Genomic DNA, 22460 nt, shown 5'->3' on the forward strand with positions numbered 1-22460 from the left:
ACTTTCCTCTCCCTTGAAATCTATTTTTACTAAATTTGTAGTTATTTTTTTGTTGTTGTTGTTCTGTGAAGCATTTTATCATTTCAAATTTTATTCAGATATATGCACATGTCTCTGCAGCACAATCATTCTAATTTCTAATCAGTGTAGAAGTCTATTATGATTCTAGAGCATCATAAACGTATGTAACACATAGGACAAACTTACACAGAGATTTAGCTGTAACCTCTGCCCCCTGGAAAGCCACCACATTTTTTCCTGGTCATGAAAGTGTGCAGATCAGATATGGCAAAGAAATAAGCAACGAGTCGTAGGGTTGTAGTTCAGGGTAGAGAGGGAGGGAAGGTAGAAATTTTCCTTGGAAAACAGGTTGAAGTAAATAGCATTAAGCTGTGAGAAGATTCAAGCAGCTATGAATCAGAATAGACAACGCTGCCCTAAGAAAAGAGTGGCTGCAGAATGACATCGCTCTTAATAAAGAAAGTCCAGAGCTGCCAGAGCAGATTGGAATCCCACCAAGAATGAGGTTTTGTCACCGGCTTTGAAGGGAATTACATTATGTCCTGCACACGGTGGACATAAGTAGAATTACATTAGATCAAGCCTTCTGCTCCTCCTCTTCTATTACAATGTCATCAGGAGGCTTAAAGGGTCGGCGAATGCAGCACCTTGCAAACCTCCGGTAAGTTGATTTGCCAGGTGCTGCTTTTAGCAGGAGGCATCTAATGCTGTTAAGGGCCGTGATTGGATCGGGCAGGATTGGCCACACTTTCCCTTTCGGAGCAGGGGACGGACGGTTTGGACGCTGGCTGTCCCCAGAACGGCTGCACATCCCACCTGCTCGTGTCACCGGGCCGGCAGCGCCGCGAGCGCGAGGCCTGGTCCATTGCACCTCCCGGGAAGTTAATTACGGGGAGGCAAATTAACACCCTTGCAAGATAATAGAGAAAACAATAATTATATTAAGAACTCGGGAGGCCGCGTTTTTTTGGCTCTGAGCCTGAAGCTGCAGGAACGTTTTCAAGAGAGCCACCGCTCTACTGCTCAGGGGCAAATGATTTTGAACCCATATTGATTGAAGTCTTTATTCTCAGTGATTAAAAAGCACCTTCAACCGCCACTGAATCCATTCACGCTCTTCACAAGGAGTCTTTCAATTAAGATTTCAAGTGAGCCTCCCTTGCATAGCAATTGGTCTGCTCTGGTAAACCCCACTAACGGTGTGACCTCTCCCTTCCTTCTGCATCAACCAAAATAAAGCTTCTTCCAGAATGACACTAAGCTTGGTGGTTTTATAAACCAAAGAAATCTTTCAGTTCAGTCTGGATCCCAGGTTTCCTTTCTAAATTTAGGCTGCATCCATTTGAATTAAAACCTGGCAACTGCAAAATCGGTAATATGTTGTTGGACCCCACTGAAGGAGAACTTCTATTGGAAAAGGTCTTCTCTGCAAATGGCAGTACGGGGCTCCAGATTTACAGGCTGCCTGTAATGCCAAGTCAAATCTACTCACGTCACGATGTTATTTAAGACTTGGAGCCTCAGCACGGGCTTGGAGAAGTCAGTCTGGGCATTTTTCTTCTGTGACAACAGCAAAAAATTTCTTCTGAGCAGATATAGCAACATCTACGTGTAATATGACGTTTCCAAATTAAACTTGTATCTTAGATTCTGTCCCTGTGCCCATCTTTCTTTAGTAATCTAAAACAGGTGCAAATTAGACATTTTCTGCATTTCTACACTGTGTTTTAAAAAGTCTTAGAATGTAGATTCTCTTTTTTTATCCCCCTCTATACTAAAAGGATCACAGAGAACCCTACCAAAAACAGTCATTTTACCCAATAATAAACCAAAGGAAGTCTGAAAAAACAAACAAACAATAAAGCAAAATAAGCTGCACAGAAATTATCAAGGACATTATTTGGGTTTAAGGCAGTTATTAGTAATGATGATAAGGGAGGAGGCCAGCATCTATGCTGATGTCTACATCGTCTAGCAAATCTGCAGGCTTGGCAGTTAGAAAAAAAAAAAAAAACACCTGTTTTCTTGTCAACTAAGTGACTTTCATTTGAAGATAGTGCGAGACAATGAGTAGGAATCCTCCAGGAAGAACTCCCAACAGAGGAACAACAACAAAAAAACAGTGGCATACTGGGAAGGCAAGCAAAAATATACTCAATTTTTCTAACTGGAGAGATGGCTAGAGCTGAACATCCCTGACTTAATTCAGTCTGACTGTAGGGTTGCCCAGAAAGAGTACAAGAGACTATAAAAATCTAAGCAATATTTTCAAGTGTTTGCCTGATGAAAAGGAAGAAAAAGAATGAACCACATGCAAGCAATGCTAGTTGAGTTCCATGCACCACTTACTTACTTAAAGATATTCCCATGCTTCAGAATTAAGATGATTCTAAAGCTTGCAAAAAATGACATCATTGCATGGAGTGATGAAAAAAACCTGCTCTTTAGCTGATGCTGGAAACATCACAGTGGCTCATGTGGGGGCTTCACGTTTCCTCCAGAGCATCCCCATTTGTCCCTGGCTGTTACTGTAACACATTCTGTCAAACCAGATGTCTATGATTTCTCTCTTCAGCACAGCCCCCCTCAGATTTAACTTTGCACTTTTGTTTCACTGGCTGTGTTTGTGCCACTTTTATTTCTATTTCAGTATAAATATGTATATGCATTATATATATATATATATATATATTCTTTATCTTTTTTGGGGGGGGGGGCGTGAATTAAATCATTCTAGTTACACTGGCCACTTCCACTGTTTTTAAAATTTTTTAAAAAATTCACGCTGTTTTAAAATTCACGCTGTCTCGAAAAAAGCAACAACCTCCAAACTCCTGCACTGGTATATAACAGTGTGATTGGCATCCAACAATCTCTAGAAGCAAAAATAATGAGGCAGTGAAATCCTCTTCCCTGAGATATAATGAGAGGTTTGTGTCAGTTCTGAGAGCAAATACCATCACTTGCTGGGATGTATTTACGTAGCTGTGCAACTCTCACGGCCATTTTCTGGCTTTGGAAGCAGATTTCCTACTTCTCAGCTTTCTAAGGCTTCAGGAATCACAAAGGCAATGCTGCCCATCTATGGCAAGGTCTGAAGAATAGCAGAGGGTGAGAAGAAGTCTTCCCCAAGCAGCTTTGTGCTTCCATGTTCAATTGGAATTGCTGTTCTTGATTTTGCTGAAAGATGCTATTTTATCATTCCCACTGATTAAGACCCAGAGTGGGAGAAGGCCAATCCCTCACCTTTTTACGGATGTTTAATTCAATAATAAGCTTATCAGTCACTTGATTAGAAGCTGCTTTCCTCAACCCTCTGCACCCAGTTCTTGTTTTGCAAGAGATTTTGGGGAACATTAGTATACCAGTCCTTACAAAGAAAAAGCAAAATAGAACTGAACTGAGGAAGCCATCCTGTAAAGTCTCAGAACAAATCCTGTGCTGATGCAAACTCTGCTAACTGTGCACATAATGCTGCTGCACATCAACTGAGGATTCAGACCTAATTTTCAAGTGAACCCTTCAAACCTTTGCATCTTTTCAGACGATTGCAAGTCAACACATGTAAACAGCATCAATGCATCGTAGGAAGACAGCCCAGAGTTATTATGAAGTGCTTTAGCCATGAAGTCCAAATCCATTGAATCCAGGGATAAAAAAGAAATAGCTTGCACTAGCAAATCAGATCAGCTAGGACTTTGCCATCACAGCAATGATGGAGAGGTGAGGTGGAATGAAAAGCAGTTTTCAGCAAATATTTATTTGAAAGTTAATATCCATTGACTTTGGGTGCACGTCACTTCTGTCACGTTCTGTGATACCGGCTTCCACTGCTTGCAATATCTCTGTAAGACAGATGTAAAAGCCAGAAGAATCAGACTCCCCATTTGAGAACAGGAGTTTGGCTTCTAAGATAGAGCAGGATATATTTCAAAATATTTACAGAAGGGTTTCGCTTATATCTGTGGTGCCACATTTGGTGCTATCTTAAAGGTACTAGATGCTCTAGCTTTGCTCCTTCTAAGCTGATGCTTAACATTTAAGCACGTACATCAAATCTGTGAACTTAATGCACTGCAAGTGATGAAAATAAGCACCTCAGTGGAGCACCTAAAGGCACAACTGTGACTGTAAGTTTTCTGCCCAATTTGTTGGAGTTGTGCATCTCCTTCTATAGCATTTTATAATTAAACTGAATGTTAGAAAATGTAAGTTTTTCTGTATTTTTGAAAACATTCTGCAGAGTATCTTTGTTGCACATCTTCTTATCTCATGACCTTGAAAGAAATATTCCAAGAGATGTTTTGCTGCCTTCAACAGAAAAAAAAATCAACAGCTCAGCACTTGGGAAAATTGCAATGGCAAGGCAGCAAGCTGCTGCTGCACATGAGCTATTTATGAAAATACATGCTTGGATGGAAGAAGGATTTACTTTTTTCACATAAATTGCTTAAATGAAGTGGTCAGGTTTCCAAAGGTACGCAGCAGCCAAACACAGGAGAATGATGGTACTGTACAGAACCATATTCTTATCCTTGCTGCCAGATTCCTCCATCAACTTCCATATTTTTTCTTAATTTTCTGCAGGCAACACTGAGTATTTATTTGGCTGGACTCATGTCCTCTATAAATCCCATTATGTTGATTCATGGCTACTAAGAAAAGAGAAAATATTGGTTGTGTTTCTCTCATTTTCATTATACTAAGGAAAATCTACTAACCAAATCTAGTAAGGCACTTGGAAGGAAGCATGGAAGACATTGAGGAAGACATTCCTTCCTTTGAGGACGGAAAAGCTGGTCTAGCAGCAGCTCTGGTGAAAGATTATGCTACTTGTGGCAATAATAATTCTTTGCCATCTCCTCCCATCCACTAGAATTGGGATAAACTGGCCTAATGAGCAGGCTGTTAAAAAAAACAGCCTTTCTGTAAACTTTGCTGTCAGAAAATGATGTATGACATTTTTGCAGGTCTTTCTGCCTTCCAGGTGTTTCAAAGTGGTTGGTCATAAACTCTCCAGAGTGCTGTTGCCAGCCAGGGGTTGGCAGAGTTGCATGTTGGAATTTGCTTTTTTGCTTATTAAGTCTTCTTAGGAGTCCCAAAAGATTCCCAAATCAGTGGTGTACAAAAAGAGAAGATGTTCACTAATTCCAACTTCAACGCTGATGGGACAGTAAGGTGCAAAACGTCTTACCATGCCTTAAATGCATCTTTTAGAACTTTCTTAGGGAATCACTTGAGGCTTGTTCGGTGTGTGAAACTCAGTAGCATTTGGGTGCTTAGGTCTTTCCTGAACGGGAAAGAAAAGGTTTACGGAGAGAATGGAGTAGCAGGTGGAGCCAAGGATCGCACATGGTCCTGATATGGGGGCAAAAAAAGGAAGGAACAGCTGCTGCTCCTGCAAGGGTAGCAGCTAAGTGTGAGGGCCACAGGATGTGATAAGGAATAAGCAAATGGCTCAGAAAAAACAACCTGAAGAAGATTTCTCATCTTTTCTGTGCGTGAGGACACACTATGTACCCTGATAGTAAGTGGTTATAGGAAACTCACTGAGCTAGTGGTGAGCGAGTAGGTACTTCTGAGGGCAACTAGGAAGATGAAGAAGCCAGCTGGGTCTACTGTGAGATAAATAACATACTGGTCCATGTCCTCTCAAATAGATTTGGAGTTCCTGAATGATGCCAGATGGGCCTGAGAGAAGTGAAACCTGCACGTAAGGAGGAATGACACGTTGCAAGTTGCAATTTCACTTGGTCCTCACAGCCGCTCAAAACTGACCTGATGCTACCAGCAAACCCCAACTGCAAATCCAAGTTCTCCTGTATAGGAACCAGGTGAAATTCTGCAGTGAGGTACAGCCACCCTTTTTACCTAATTTCTCATTAATTTAATGTGATAATTTATTATGGTGGGGTATGTATGAAGAGAGCAGCCATAATAAAAAGTTAACTCTGTGCAGTAGCAGTTGTTGCATGCAAGAGATTTGACTTTTAACTAGGGGCAGATGTTTTCTTTCTGCATCTCATGAATTAAAAAGCAAAACAATATTGCAATCTGCTTAATTTGGAAGAGAGCTGTAGGTCTTAGAGAAAATAATGGTCTTTTTTTTTTTTTTCCTTTTATTTATTCCTGGAGGTTCAGTCAGAGATTTTTCAAAGAGGCAAACAGCAGTTAGCTACCAATAGGTTTTAAATGGGAGTTAGGAACCGAAGAACTGCCACTTTTGCCTTTGAAAAATCTATTGCTCGGTTGTTTTATCTAGAACAGACAGAAGGAGAGATAACACCGACAGCAAACAAGCCATCTTAAACAGAATATTTGCTTATTCCTCTTAGGCTAAATTCTGTCCACAGATAATTTGCACAACCTCAAGTGAACCCGTAGGTTTTATCTAGGGACAAAATTTGTCTCTCTACTGAGAAAACTTTATTATGTATAAGATAAGGAAGGGGTTGGAAGACAGGAAATTTAGAAAATGAATACGCTTGGATGTAAATTGTATCTGGGGATCATACTTGTGAAAGGAATTGATTCACTCATTTATTCCTATAAGTTAGCAGTAGCTATATGGGTTTATTAACTCTGGGTTAGCCTCTCCCTTATCCACCTGAAGTCACTACCTACTGTTGCCCTTTCACACTTACTTGTCTGGCTCATTTATTTTTATTATAAATTCATTGAAACAAAAATGAGGTACTCCTATCCCAAAAGCTGACTCATGCAGATTGATACAAAGCCGGAGGAGTGTAATTGCCATAAAGTCAGACAAAATCTATTTAACATATTACCTTTGTTTAATACGAGGCACTTCTAGTCCCAAAACCTGCTCTTAACATGAATCAGATAATGCTGATCTTTGCTAAGGGTATGTTTCATAGTTTAAGTGTTTCATAATCTCTGTGTTTTTCAGACTATTTCTCAACAGTCAACGTGGCTAGAAATCTGTTTACACTCTGTGTATGACAGCACTTCTGGAAGAGCTTTCCAGATAGTAAGCTCTGATTTATATGGGTTTATGGGAGGCTGAATGGGCAATAACAAAGTTATCCATCAAAAGTTCCCTTGCCATCTTTTTTCCAACAAATTGCAGACCCGAACGCGGCGAGGTCACCTGCATCATCTTGCACCGCACGCCTTCATGCAAAACAGTCCATAAATGAAAGCAGGAAATTCCTAAGCTACCAGTGAGATCTAAACACACATGCTTTGTATATTGATTAAATTAAGAATAATTTAAATAATTCAAGGCCAAAAGAGTGTGCCCCAGGGCTTACTGATGTCAAGAAACTCTATGTCCCTCTCTTGAATAAACACCCCTTCTAGCAATGACCCAACACACACATAGAGTTGTCCTTAATGTGTTAATGCCACTTCCCATTCAACCAGGGCAAAATACAGTAAACAAAGTCATGTCCTTCTTTAGGTTCAATCTGCCCGGCTGACGGGGCAATCAATGAAAGGATGACTCCAGAAAGGACTAATCGTGTCAAAATAGCCAGTGCAAAAATGATGGGTTTTATGTGCACACAAATGAAACATTTTTACAATCATTGATAGCTATGATCTTCCAAGGTAAATATATGATAAATTCTGTATCCTCATTTGAAGAGTGAGACAGGGGCTGCAAAAATGGCCTGAGGTCTTTAAAGGGGAGACTCAAACATTTCATACCTCAAGTCTCACTAAAACTTTCTGCAGCTGAAAACAGTGGATTTAGGGGCTTTTCAAAAGCTCAACCCTGAGTCAAGAGAACAGTACTTAACAAGACAACAACCATGGTAAAAAATAAATCAGCGCAGACATGCGCGTTCACAGTTAAGTATCATACTAATTTTTGTCCGTTCTTCCACACTCTCCTCATCCCCAGTGCGTTGGGTTTTCCTCCGTCTTCCTTGTCCTTTGTCTATTCCCTATTTTTTTTCTCTTCAAATGAATTGTTTTTTTTTCTGCATTTTCTTCTTCTATTCTGCTTTTTCTGCTTCTTTCTGCTTTTTTTCCTCCTCGCCATCATTTCTCTTGTTTTCGCGTGATTTTTCCCAGCTCTGCTGAGCTCCCCTTAACTTTCCCACCATCTGCCTGGGCAGCTGTTACTGATATTCCTGAGCGAGCGACTTGTGAAAACAGTTGTTCAAAAGCCGATTTTACCTGCCGTTCCCATCCTCTATGGAACTGGAAGTTCTGATGATAAGGACAGGTGAAGTGATGTATGAAACCAACCTTGATGCTTTAGAGAAAACCAGTGTGGCAAAAACATGTCATAGAGACAAATTGGATAGGTCCATTTAAAGCACTGGAAGAAGCAAGATACCATCTACAAAGGATAAATTGCCAAGGGATTGGCAAACTGAGGGCAGACTGCACCCTCCGGGTCCATCTAGGTGTCTCTGGAGGGATGGAATAGAAAAGCAGCACAGGAGAAATTGTGGCCCAACATATCTGCCTAGTTTGGGACATATGGCTTCATATGGACATACGGTTCTGGTGACTACAGATCCATTTTGCAGTATGCAAGTCAAGAAATCATGTAAAGCCTCTTACCAGATTCTTCAAATTCGCTGTTGTATGCGTTCCAGGTCTCGCTTATGCGAAGCAGGTTTTCCTCCATGGCTTGGATGTCCATGTAGGGACAGTTGCACTCGGGGAATTTGGGCCCGCACTGACACCAGCAGTCATTGTCCTTGCAGATGAACTCCCCTTCCGAGTTGCAGGCAATGTAACTCAGAGCTGCCTGCACAAAATGCTCCTGCAGGTACTCAGGCAGGATGACCTGTAGCCCTGAAGGAAATAAAATAAGTATTAAGCAGAGGAATGCTCCCCTAGTGCGTATAAACTTATATTAATAAAAAAAAAGAGTGGAAAAAAAAAAAGGAAGGGAAAGGGGAAATGAAACTATGGCTTATTTAGTTCCATTTACAGTCTGCATTTTCACCATGTCATATTGTCATATATTTCCTTTATCAAGGTGTAAATTCAGATACATTCCTTACATATCTATCTCAGCAGGGACTAAAAGTTCCCCTAACCAGTAAGCAGTGCACCTCAAATAGAGCATTCACTGGGGCAATTTATATCCAGGGGGGCTGTCAAAAGCAGAAAGAAAGGATGGCATCAACTCCTCCTTGTTAAGAACTGCTGAGCAAACAGTCAGGAGCTTTGCAGCCGAATTGCAACCAAGGTGCCAGCATTTAATGCACGTTTGGAGAGTGCCAGCGAAGGGAAAGCAATCTGGAAGGCAGCAAGAGAGTGAGGAGACAGGAAAATTGGTAAAAGGGAGAAGAGAAGTTAAATTTTTCTGTTCTGTCATGGGATCATTCTCTGTGTTGCCTTGGATGCAACAAGGCACTTCCAATGTACCGATGTGTCTAAATTACTCCAGTTATCAGTGCGTGATGCTGCAGAGACAAACCAAGGAGGATGGGAAAAGCTGAGCTGGAGGAAATGTTAGAAAAATAAAATTAGCTTGATATTTCATGTCTTACAGCACTGGTATTTAGTGGCCTTTTCTCCCTAAGTGTGGTGCAAAAATATGCATATGATGAGTCATTAGGAGACATAATTATGTAGTTTTGGACAAAATGAACTGAATTTTGCTATTGATTTTTTCAGTGCATGCATGTAGAACATGCTGGGTGGTCCTTCTTCATCTGGTGATGCCTTTTGGCCTCAGTGTGCACTCAAACAGGCTTGGGGAAGGTACTATCAAATAGATGCTACTATATTTTGGAAGGGATTTCAAGCTTCTTTGCCAAACTTTCTTGTCCTGCCATGCCAAGCAGAGGCCTCGCTAAAGCATCTTATGTGGGAACCATGGAGCAGACACAGTAAAAATTGGGAATATTGGTGATCGGAAATGTAAACCTCATCAACTGAAAACATTGACTGTTGTTTGTGTGTTCCCTATGATGGGGTTGAGTATTTTGGATAGAAGTATTCTGAATATCCCTATATGTATATGTGTGTAAATCCAGTATATGGATAAATCATGTGTGATATAGGCACATGCTCAACTCCATGGACATCTGTTCCTTATGTATGTAAAAATAATAGCTGTGGCCTTTATTTTATGGACTTTCTAAGTAGAAGGCCACATCACCAAAGCATAAGAGGCCACAGATGGTGATGCTAAAAACAGCTATTTGTGCTTTCTTCTGCCTCCTATCAAAACTTGTGAATCTTTTGCTGCCTGGCTCTATTTTCCAGCGTACTGAAACACTTGTGGAAAGCTTGAAATGGTGAAACAAAAAGCAATTGGAGACAGGCAGCCCTGCGTCTTGTTCAGCTCATGCATGATAAACACGAAATAGGTTAAGCCATTCTAATAATACATTTCTTTTAATGATAAGCCAGCGGCATGTGTCTGAGCTCTCTCAGATGGAGGCAAAGGCTAATTTCCAAACTGACAAACGTCATTCAAATGCTGGAGACCTTTCAAAAGAGCAAATTATTTCTGGAGACTTGTAACTGCATGCCAGTGAAAAAATGATGGGATCGTCTTTAAGAAAATACATATTGCCTGTAAAAATCATCGTGTGAATGCATTGCATTTAGCTTGTTCTCTCCTTGTGGAGGCAGGAGGGAAAAGAGGGAAGAAAAAAAAAAAAAGGAAAAGCACATGGATATATTAAACAAGAAAATAATCTTTTCCTGAGGATCATTCCTAATAATCAGCAAAAGCTTCATGACATCTCTTTACCTGATTTATGAACCAATAGCAACAACACTTAAAAACAGAAATAATTGTTTAATTAACCACCTGTAGCTGCAAACCGAGGACCAAATTCTGTTTGCTCTGTTATCATACACAAGTATATCAGAGGTAAACACTGCTATTTATAGCATTCCCCTCCATACTGCTCTGCTGCTATTATGTTCTCTTTATTAGTGGTATATACAAGTAAATTAAAGTGAATTTAATCTTTCCTAGAAGTAATAATGAGATGCTCATGGGGTGTCTGACATGCAGGGAGAGGTATACAGCTACTGGGAGCTACAAAAACCGGCTTAGGAAAGAAGCTTCTTATTTTATTTGCTTTTCTATAATTGTTATTTTATTCTGATGAATGTGATGTCATCATAGGTTTGCTTAAAAGTCCCAGGGGAGCCTCTGGACTCTGCATTATTCACAGTTTTCCTAAATTTATGTCTAAAGTCCTAATGCTCTGAAGATGCTACTACTTGGAGGCTGCAGAGGAGGTTGAACCTGCTGAATGTGGTTCCCTGGAATCGATGGGGCTTCACATGGTGCAAAAGGTGCATAAGTGACTGCTAAATAGGGCTGTAAAAATGGTAACAGCATTATTCAAATTATTTTCTGCCAGATGCTGTTTCCCTTTCAAAGGCAACATGACTTGCTGACATTTCTTTCGCTTTGTCTAGAAGCTACAGGTACTTATTGGGCAAAAAAAAAAAAAAAAAGGAAAAAATTAGGAAAATGACCTTTTATGAGGCAGGGAAAAATAAGAAATACAAACAGCGTGATAAATGCCACCCGGTTCCAAGCAAATTAATGAAATTGCAGCGACATACCTTGCAACTGAATCTTGTTTTCAGGACTCTGCACCAGAACAGAGCTGACAGAATCTAGGTTGTCATAGTTACTGCAGCCGAGAGGACCGGTCCGCGTCTCCGTCACCTGGGGCCAAGGGAATGGAAAACGGGGCGCCGCGTTACTCGGAACAGGCTGAGCGCTTCACAGGTTTGCTTCATAAACTTGTAGAGAGCTATTTCTACTGCAAGGTCTCCTTAAAAAAAAGGATTCACCGGATCCACCGATGATTTATTCTGTGTGAATCAGAATGAGCTTAATACCAGTTCATTAGGAGGGCTGCAGTTTTCCCTCACTTGTGCACATGGTAACTCCTTGCTGAACTCATGGGTAAACATCTGACTTACTTTTCTTGGTTATTTTCCACCTGGGAAAGGCCTAAAATAAAGTTAGGCGTGAAGTTCGAGGCATTCTGTCTATTGCAACCATAATATCCAGGAACAGAGGAGCAAAAGGCGACTGAATTTATCCCAAATTGCTGCAAACAGATCTCCATGTCAACATCTGAGGCTGGTGCTTGGCAATGGGAAGTCTCTTAGGTAAGCAGGTAGTAAATACATAAATAAGTAAATGCAGAAATATGATGCGTTCACTGGATATTATGGCTAATCTTAAAAGCAGCCAGAAAAGCATTATAAAAATGAGTTCCTCTCTTAAACGCTGCGGTGGGCCAGGAGCAGGGTCTCATCCAGGGTCTCAGCAGTGCGGGCAGGACCGGGCAGCATCCCGGCCTCTTCTCCTAACCTGCTGCAAGGAGCCAAGGAAAACCCTCAAACCCTTCAGGACAGGAGGATGGAGAAAGCAGGCATTAAAAAAAGGCAGGACACCTCGGCCATGGGGATATCTTCCCAACCCTGTTTGTGGCCAAAATGAAGCCAACTCCTCTTTCAACCCCATCCAAAACTTTCCAGCCTCTAGCTGGGGCTCCCCTCCTGACAGAGCTTTGGCTCTCTCCATTCTGCCCCCCAGACCAGTGTTCAGAAATTCTAGTATAAAAAATCCCTTTTTTGTTCCAATGCTCCAGGCCCATGTAAGACTGTGTCAGTCATTATAAATAATGATGGATGAGGACTGCAGGTACATTAAATAAAACAAACAGGCAGAAAACAACAAGAGATTCAATGAATTTTATCCTCGCTCTTAAAGATTGCACTTAGCATATATTTAGGCATTTCCTTAAAGTTCCAATTACTATTATTTGTGGGTTTGATTTTTTTTCTCAATATTTGTCTACAGGACATCACAGCATCCCCAAATGATTTGAAATGTAGAAACCATATAGTCGGTTTCACGATTCCCATTGAATTTCATTATTCTTATACCTCCGGAGATAGCAAAATGAGGAATGTTAGTAAGTAATAGCAAAATTGTGGTCCAAGTTTGGACTATAAATACAACAGTAATAAGGATCTGGTCCAAAACTTAAGTTTTCACTCAAATTTATGTATTTGTGTTATACTTTCCTAAGGGTACAGTCCTCCTCTGCCAGAGGAAGCCAGAGATTGCCAGAGCAAAGCTCTGGTGGCCTTAGCTTCTGCAGGCAAAAACACATTGCAAAAAGCAACGTAGAAACTCAATGTACAACAAATATACAATGCAATGAACAACAAAGAAAGGTCAAAACCCGTGCAAATCATCCCAATTCCAGCCTTCTGCAGCTGAGGTCAAAAGGAAGAGGCCATGCATGTTCCTTCATAGCTGTACAAAACCAACTACTTAGCCAAGGTGGTGTTTCAGAAATAAAAATCGGAGCAGCTGATCAATTAAATTAGAGATTATGCAAGAAAGCCTCAACTTCCGGACACGTTTTCAGATCAAGTGCCAGGATTTCAGTTCTGGGTAACTCATTTTAATGACAAAGTGAACTACAGGGAAAATAAATGGTCCAAATGAATGAATTCTGGCTCACTCCCCGTTACTGAAATCCCAATAATTTTGTGCTTTCCTTCTGTAACAGGAAGAAGATTGCAGTGACAGAAATGAAATTGGAAAAGGAATATCACTTATTTAATTATCATCCAGACATAGAAGTGTGACTAAATTCGATCCTAGATCATGGCTTGTCTGAAGGCACGAAATAAGAGATAAACCAAAAACAGGATGGGGAAAGGTAAGCTGTAAATGCAAAGTGAATGCTAAAATGCCCGCACAGCCCAGAAGTGATAGTGGATCAGCAAAAAACACCATACCCACATGGGTTTCTCTGCAGGCGCTAGGCTTGCAGTCCATAAAAAACACCAACTCACAGAAGAAAATACCATGGGGGAAAAAAAAGAAAAAAAAAAGTTATTTAATAACCAAAATCCCCTAAGAGCCAGTAAGGAAATATGTGTAAAACCATCTGACACGAGGCAGGCAGGCGAGTCTCAAGTGCCTTGTTTTCAAAGATTATCGCCGAGCAGGTTCCCCCAGGCAGCAGGGTTTTCAGTTCCCAGAAATAAACCATAACATTTGGCATTAATGAGACAAATGCCTACAGTTTGCAGTCAGTTAAAACTCATAACCATGGTGATAACGACCCGATTAGAAGTGCACAGAGAACATACCTCCTAGCTCTTTAGCAGGGCTCAATTCCTGCGATATCAGTGGGTAGTATTTCCCTAGGAAACAGTGTGCCGGTTTTTTGTCCGTGATAATTAAGCCGAGGGAAGGCTTTCCTAATGAAAGGGAAATATATTTCCGCGGAGATGTGGTTCCTGGTGTGCCTTTTCAAACGCACATAGCTGATATCCCTAACTACGTGCCCACGCGGAGGTGGCGTGCCGTCGTGCATAAAGGACCGGCCTCCTCGGGAAGACTTTTTAAAATACACATTTGGCTTCTGAGAAGGATAACTATGTGGACACAAAGGAGAATGAGACAATGCTTCCAAACAGGCATCCGCGTCCAGATTCGTATAACCCAGCTCGATATTTTAAACATTTAAATAATGCCTTAGCAGCAACCTCGTTGTCCACACATGGTGCTACCCATGGAGAAAGGTCTCCTTGGAGCAACTATTGCAGACACAGAATGAGCAAAACTGTGGAAGGAGACAAAACCTGGAGCAAACCATTTCTGACAAATAAACGAAACTCAAGTGCTTTGGGATGAATATCTGAGGAAGAGGGGAAAGCAGCACTACAAAGAAGCTAATTAACAATTAGGTAAGACCAGCTCCTGACATTATCATTTACACTTAATAAATCACTTCCACCATCAATCATTTGATGGAACTGGTAACACAGTGAGTTGGTGGTGGTTGAAAGGGACAAATGTCATCTGAAGTCCTCTTGTGCAATTAGAAATCACTAATGACCCGGGGCGGGAGTCACCCATGCTCCACTCCATACTGCCTTGGTGCTGCCCTGGGGCACAGCTCATTTTGAGGTGGTAGGAAAAGCTCTACGAGAGGTGCATGAGACCTATAGATGGGCTGCAAAACCAAGCCTAGGTACAGCAGCTATATAAGTTTCTGAGCAAGGAGATGACTCTCAGTTCTACTTGAAGGCAACAGCAGAGCTTTCCAAGAGATCTGCATGGTCCCTTCCTTCCCTGTACCTCGGGGAAGCCTTCAGTCTCAGAAATAAGCTCTGACTTGCATGAGTGCATTACACCACCAGTGACGTTGGAAGCTTTTATGCCCACGTTAGGCATTGCCTGCCTGGGAAGTGCAACTATTTATGGAGCCAGAGAGGTACTCATGCTGCCTTTACTCTTAAAATAAGATTTACCCCCATTGAAATCAATGGGCAGTTTCCCGGAATGGAGATTATGGGGGGGAAAAAAAAACAAAAAAAAAACAAAAAAAAAAACTCCCCTGGCTAAAAGAGAAAGGAGGGCCCTTACTACACTTATATGCTAAAATAAGGGCTTAATCCTCTTGCTAAAGGGAACAAGGGCAGGTTTTCTCCCCGAAGGAATCGGCTATCTCTCTTAACTAGCCTTGAGCAATGTGCGGGAGCGAAGTCCTCTTATGGAGAAGTAATGGACTTCTTAGCGAAGACGTAATAAAAGCTGAGTATTTTGTTTCAGTTTATATTTAGATACTTCTGCTTGCCTGGTCTTAGTCACTTAAATGAATGCTAATATCACTTTTTCACAACTTTTATTGCTAGAAGAGACAGTGGAGCAGCGAACAATAAATGAAACCTATATATTTTGGTTAAAAGATAACATTAGAAACAAAGAGGACAGTGCAGATACAAATTAATATAATATTTCACGTGCATAAAAAACTCAGGGTATCTGCAAAAAGCAAAAGCAAAGCAGTCCTCTAAAGCAAAGCCCCTTCAGCAGCCCTCCATCCTTTTCCATGCATAATTCCTTTGCCATATAATGGACAAAAAGCTAGGACACAAAACTAAATTTTCGAGCACATTTAGCCCAGCTGCAACATCCCAGCTCTTCACAGCCTGTGTAAGGACTTCCCAAGAGTATTCAATATAAGACTTATATCTTCATGCCTTGGTTTTAAATACACTGCCCTTTGCTGCTGGGATTTTTCATTGCTTCCCCCTCACTTGCAAGAAGACAGCACAATTTGGCCATATATAAGAATCACGGTCAGTATTAGACACAATAATAGTGTAGCTGAGTAGAAAATCATAGGAATGGGTGAATAAGAATTAGAATGCAAAGATAAAATCTTCCTAATGCATAAGGGAAGAGAAAAAAAGGAGATCTAGATGAATATAGGCAGTATTTTTGGTCAGTTTGGAAGCATTTTGCCTTTGCTGTGCTTATCTTAAAAATAATACTTTTTAAGAGAAATAAAAAGGTGTTAAAAACATTTTATATTAGATTACTTGATAAAAATCTCCCCTGTACACAGATAGAGGAGCACAAGGAACAACAATTCCTGTTCCTGAAAATTTAAGTACTAAAGGTTAATGTTAGCACTTAAAACAGAAATACCATAAAAAGGATGGAAAGCATTTAAGCTGGAAAGAGAGAGAGAAGGAGAGGGAGAAAAGGAGAGGGAGAAAAGGAGAGGGAGAAAAGGAGAGGGAGAAAAGGAGAGGGAGAAAAGGAGAGGGAGAAAAGGAGAGGGAGAGAAAGAGGGAAGGGGGAGAAAGAGAGGGAGGGAGAAAAAGGGGAAGGGGAGGAGGCAGAAAGAGGGAGAAAGAGAGAGGGAGAGAAAGAGGGAGAGAGGGAGAGAAAGAGAGAGGGAGGGAGAGAAAGAGAGAGGGAGAGAAAGGGAGGGGGGGAGAAAGGGAGAGAAAGAGAAAGAGAGAGATAGGACCAGAAGTCAATTAAGATCTGGATTTTCCAGGGAGAACCTATCTATGATTGAACCTTTCTCCAGCAGTGTAAAAGTTAGCCATTATCTCTTCTGTACCATCTCGTAAAATTTACCAATTGAAGATATCCCCAGATCTTGTAAGGTGCAGGAAGAACATCCGAGATGCAAATACGATTTTTAATCATGCTGTAGTAAAGCCCTCATCATGCACCATGCCTTGCTCCAGATTATACAATTATTATAGCAGATAAAATAGGATTGGGAAACTTGTCCCAAGAGACCCAGGATTCAGCACTCAAATCACTGGCATTTATCTATTAAACAAGACATGTGTGTTGCTTGCAAATAGTTTTGACAATGTTCTCTAAATCTTTCAAGTGAGCTGAAGGACCAAACTCCGTAAGTAAACTTGATGCAAGATTGAGAGCAAGGCTGAAGGGAAGGCAAGCGCAACAAACCACTGTCTTCCCTGAGTCTAAATTTCATCCAGACACAAAGATTAACGCAGTTCAAGCTAGGAATCTCCACTGTGAATACAACAGTATATTTTTAAATCATTTGTTATACATATAACTAAAAATGACCCAACCTGAAATATAGTCTTCTGATGTCAAATACTCTCCAGTCTGTAGCATATAGAAGCTGTCTTTAGTGAATGAGAACCAATTAGGAGTTAGAAACCCCTAAAAAGTTCATTTTCTACTCAGAACTCAAACCTGTAATGAGCAAAAAAATAATCAGAATTCCCATAATCCAATAAGTCCTATGAGAGAGGCTTATAGGGCTTTGTTTTCCAGTCCATCTGGAATCTGCCATATTACAGATCTTATATTAAGGTGTTTTTCCTTTTTTTCTTCCCCCTACCCCCAAAAAACAAAACAAATATAGGACAACATCCATGGCAAAGGGTCATGTACCGTAAGGAGAAGTGCACTTCTTCAACCAAAGAAACTGAAAAAGAGGGAGCTAGAGTGCTGCTACTTGCACAAGGTTCTGCGAAAGACAGAAATTCCCAAAAAAAGGGAGAAACTAATGAAAAGACACTAACACTTAGTATCAGTACTGCAAAGTCTCAGGGGAGTGGATTTTGGTTCATCCACAACTCATGGGACGTGTCACCTGCAGAGGTGACATAGGTGACCACGTAACTGAAATCAGAACGTTTCCGGGGGTAACTAATTACCCAGCTGCATTCAAAATATGTGCAGTGAAGAACCTTTGAAATTAATCTTTGCTAGTTTTTCAAATCTAAGACGTATTTACAGACCTGCACAAAATCCATGTATTCACCACTGCAGATTTCTTCTAGCGAGTTTTTATCTATTAGACCTTGCCTGAGGAACATAATTCTCCTTTCTAAGCTATTATTCTACCATAATAGTATATGACTTTTTTTATATTGTAGAGTATCTTAATTAACTTTCCTTATTGTCCTTATAGCATTGTGAGCCCTAGATGACGTGGAGGTAACACGAGAAATACCTTGATCCTTCACCTCCTCATGCTCCTGTTTCCATCATAAATATATCAGCTCCTCTCCACAAGATTATTTTAAAGGGATTAATCTCTATGGCCAAATGGAGACATACGGAGCTACCTTTACTGTCACAAAGCAAATCTCACTGAGGGGAGTTGCAAAAATGACAGGATAAACCTCCCTATAGGCACACTGCAGGGATCACTCATTACTATAGAAAGTGTCCTGGATGAACAGAGATCTTTCCTAACCCTCTGCTCCTGCATATATTGCTGTTATAAGCATTGTTTTATGAGATATTATGCTATAACTAGAAATGTAAATTCTGCTGAATGAAGTAGTGCATGAGTCCTGTGGGTAGAAATAACTGAGGACAGCAGTCTTTTAGCTCCCAGGGTTACTTGCCTTTAAAGGATTTAAGCATGAAGGCTATTTTGAGGGATGTTTTGTTGCTCTGATTTAACAGAATGGAGATTAAATATAATGTATAACAGCAAAACCCATGAAAATGTATGAAGGGTATAACTTCTATGCGGAAAAGTTATACAAATACTGAAATGGTTCAAGGGGCTATTACTGTTCTCTTAGCTTATTGCTTGCGATGCCGAGTCTCTGTCACCCTGGGATCTCCTTCCCACGCTGACCTTTGCGCTCACATATGTTCTTGGAACGTGTTTATCTCTTCTTCCTTACAGTTCAGAGCTAGGAAAATGTTCTCCTAATTCTGTACTCCCAGTGTGACATTTCCTGACCTGCTCACAGCCTGTGGCCGTCAATTAGAGCAGCGGACACCGAGACCACTGAAATATCCACTTCTCAGTCCAGGCACAAAGAGTGGCATGGCCAGAATAAAGACTAAATTTAAATAAGAATGGCTCAAATTGGTGCCGAATTTCTCTGCTTTGGCTGCATTGCCCAATGCACTCTCGAGGGCTTTCCCAATACTCAAGCCTTCCTCCCTTTCCTGGGTTGGTTTACCTTGGCTCTACGTCGTAAAGGAAGAAAATTAAAAAGGCATCATGAAACACTGAAGGAAACTTTGGTACAAAGTATTTCTAGGGTTTTGACAACTGTGATGGGAATGGTTGTGTAAAGGATGCTAGAGAACCTTGTTTATACACATATATTTTTGGCCTGAATTGGATTTGTTGTTTTGATTCCTTTTCTCCTCTTTTAACTAATCTACATAATCAATATCAAAACAAAACTTCAATTTGTTACGGTCTGTCATGTCTTACAGGCTATCCTGGGGTTGCTTTTTCTTCCTTGAAGAATGTGGAATATTTATACAACCCCTTTCCAAGCGGCAAACCCGAGCATCTCTATTATGCACTATTTTGTAGCTCTGAAAGCATTTCCTGCTGTGCTACCAACTAGCTAGAGAGGGTATAACTTCTAGCACTCATTACTCCACTCTGCACACTGCTGAAAATATAATGAGACGGGGCAGCCTGTATCCGGGGCTGCTAAAGCGCATCCTTTTACAAGTGCCATGTTGCAGCTGCTGTGATATATTGTGTCAATTATGCTGCTGAGCTTGCATTCGGCGCCTGTTTAGTAAAACATGTTATTGCATTAACTTGCTGGGACTTTTCCCCCCACTCCCTCTCACTCTTTTGGATAGCGAGGAACAGATTCTGCAAGGGCTTGCGCTGTTTTACACCAGCTCTGACCTCTGCATTAGCTTTTAGGGAAGCAGCACCGGAGTTTTTATTTAATTAGAGGCCTCCTGTCCAAATGAATTAAGGCTGGTTTTAATTTACGTCACTCACATTCTTGAATAAAATACGGTGATACATCCCTAACCTTTATATTTGATGCATCCCTAGAATTAGTTAACAGCCTGCACGTATCAGTCACAGTATTTTGTTGACACTATGATGGATTTGATCCTAGGATCTCCAACAGCCTCCTGCCATAAACAGCATAAAGGCTCATTCGGCAAGTCAAACACCATTTTCTTTTATCAGATGAATGTGAATTCAGCTCTGTTACTAATGTAGCAGTGTTAGCACATGGTCTCTGTACTCTGTCTCCTGGCATGGTTCAACCAGGCCCAGAGGGCATGACAACCACAGTCTGGTCTCAGCGATCCAAAGTCACCTGCCCAAAATGTGAATCTGAATAGGTCTGAGATAGACTCAGGGCTAGGAAATGTTCCAGAGTGTGTAAGCTAGATGCCTAACAGCGGGTCTCAGGTGCTCAGGTAAGATTAGGTAATAATCCAAAATGAAGCTTCAAAATCCCTACCTAGCCATATAAACAGCTGAGCTCATTTTGTGAAGCTTCTAATAACTAGAGAGATTTTCAAGGTCACTTGCAAAAGTATGTTTCTTCGGTTATCCCCAAAATTTTGTGGGAGTTCATTGTATGAAGATAAAAGATCTGGGAGCACAAACACACGTCTTTCCTGAAATTCTTAATTTTTGACTACCCCTTTCGACAAATATCAGACTTGAGCACTATGTGGAGTCCACCTTATCTTCCAAGGCGGTGAAGGACTTGCAAGTTCAGCATGGACCTGAACAATGCTTGTTCTTGGAGAGCCATACTGTGGTTTCGCTTGAGAAGCCCAAGTAACGCGACCACCTTGGATCATGGGGAAGCAGCACATTCCTGAGGAGCACCAACACTTCTGCCTTTCAGGGTCCCACCACGTTTAATTATGCTATCTGATCACCTGCTACCTAAGTCACAAATATCTGATATGCCAAGTGTCTTTCCAGATCATTAGTTAAAGATTTAGATTTAAATCTCTAACATCTAAATATGACTTTTCAGCTTTGGGCTCACTTTGGGCACGAGCTTCTGAGGATCCCGTGTTTCAGTGATTTGGAAAGTTTGCAATCCCATTCACAGACCAAAGGAGGAAAACGGGGGTGAGAAATGTGCAAGACCTTGGTTCCAGAGCTTCAAAAATTTGCCTGTTTATGGAAAACTGTGGAAATTGTCTGTATCTACAATCTGCCAAAAAAAAAAAAAAATCTGACAAAGCAAAGGTATTCCTAGTTTTCAGGCCTTTTGATTATTTGAATTCACAGAAAAACACATTCAAGCATAATGTATGAAAAAAAAATGAAAAAATGAAGCAAGCCAGTTTTCTGAGACAAAACAAACCATTGGCCTGGGTTTGAGTCTGCATTCAGAGCGAGAGTCTAGTTTCATCACACATAAGCTTCCTTGCTATGAGTCATTCATGGGTTAATTGTAGCTAATCAGATATATTTATCATGACAATAGATATTCTTATAGACTATTTGTAATCTAAAGTTTTCAGAGGCAGCAAAAGCACTTAAATCTCTCATGACAAAAAAAAAGAGAAAGAGTTGAGGGGAGAAAAAACCCAAATTGCACAATAAAATTTAATTGAAATTAGAGGACAGATTCTCAAGGATGCTTATTCATTCCCACTCAGATGGAATAAATGGGTTGGAAGCTGGCTGTGAATAGCTGGTGGAAAATTTGATTTATGCATCTGTTTTCCTGTTGCCTCCTGTTCTTTTGCTACACAGGAGTTGTCCTGTAGCTGTTGCACCTAAAATAATGCTGAGACTGGCTTCACCTGCCCTAGGTTCCTGCAATGTTTTCCCTTGAAAGAAGATCTATTCCAGCCAAATATATCCTCCTCTATATCCTCCAAAATATGACTGCAGTAATATCATCACTTTACCAAACATAGAAAACATACAACAATGTTGTTCCAGAAGCCTAACGTAACTGCGTTTATCCCTTTGTGGGATATGTTCAGCTGCAATATTCAATATTTCATTTACAATGCCACCAATGCATTTCTTATCTGTTCTGCACAATCATTTGGACTTCAGTCAACCAACGACTAGCACATCCTCATGATTTTTTTACCATCTGTCCCCAAAAGCTCTGCGTTGTTCTCCATATAAAGCTTCCCAAGTGCAAACCATAGCCTGCAAGAGCAATACCAGGCAAGGCCATGGTATGAATTACCCTTTTCCAAGGCCAGTGGTGGAATCGTGGTTCGTGGTGAACAGGCCATTTGAATGCCAGCCCATACTGCTGTGTCCTCCAACTGTGTTAGCCTCAAAAGCATGGCAAAGGTTGTGCATGGCCCTCTCCCACCTTCCCACCATTGGAGAAGTCTCGTATGGGGCCATTAGGAGGATGTTTGGATGACCTGTGGGACGTGCCAAGGCCAGTAGTCAACAGCAAGACGTGCC

General features: G+C 40.9%; 1 protein-coding gene across 4 annotated transcripts in view; it reads right to left on the bottom strand.

The window, feature by feature from the left end:
- BRINP3 (BMP/retinoic acid inducible neural specific 3) overlaps nucleotides 1-22460 on the bottom strand; it is a 156767-nt gene that overhangs the window by 34611 nt on the left and 99696 nt on the right. For all 4 annotated transcript variants that reach the window (XM_088524838.1, XM_010213000.2, XM_088524837.1 and 1 more), the window contains 2 exons: nucleotides 11548-11653; nucleotides 8560-8796 (listed from right to left, as the gene is read on the bottom strand). In XM_088524838.1, the coding sequence (XP_088380964.1) occupies nucleotides 8560-8796; nucleotides 11548-11653 (343 nt within the window). The remainder of the gene's footprint in view (nucleotides 1-8559; nucleotides 8797-11547; nucleotides 11654-22460) is intronic.

The sequence above is a fragment of the Tinamus guttatus genome, unplaced genomic scaffold (genome assembly GCF_059628265.1).
Source record: "Tinamus guttatus ecotype Peru unplaced genomic scaffold, ASM5962826v1 Tinamus_guttatus_pri_ptg000215l, whole genome shotgun sequence".
Classification (NCBI taxonomy): Eukaryota; Metazoa; Chordata; class Aves; order Tinamiformes; family Tinamidae; genus Tinamus; species Tinamus guttatus.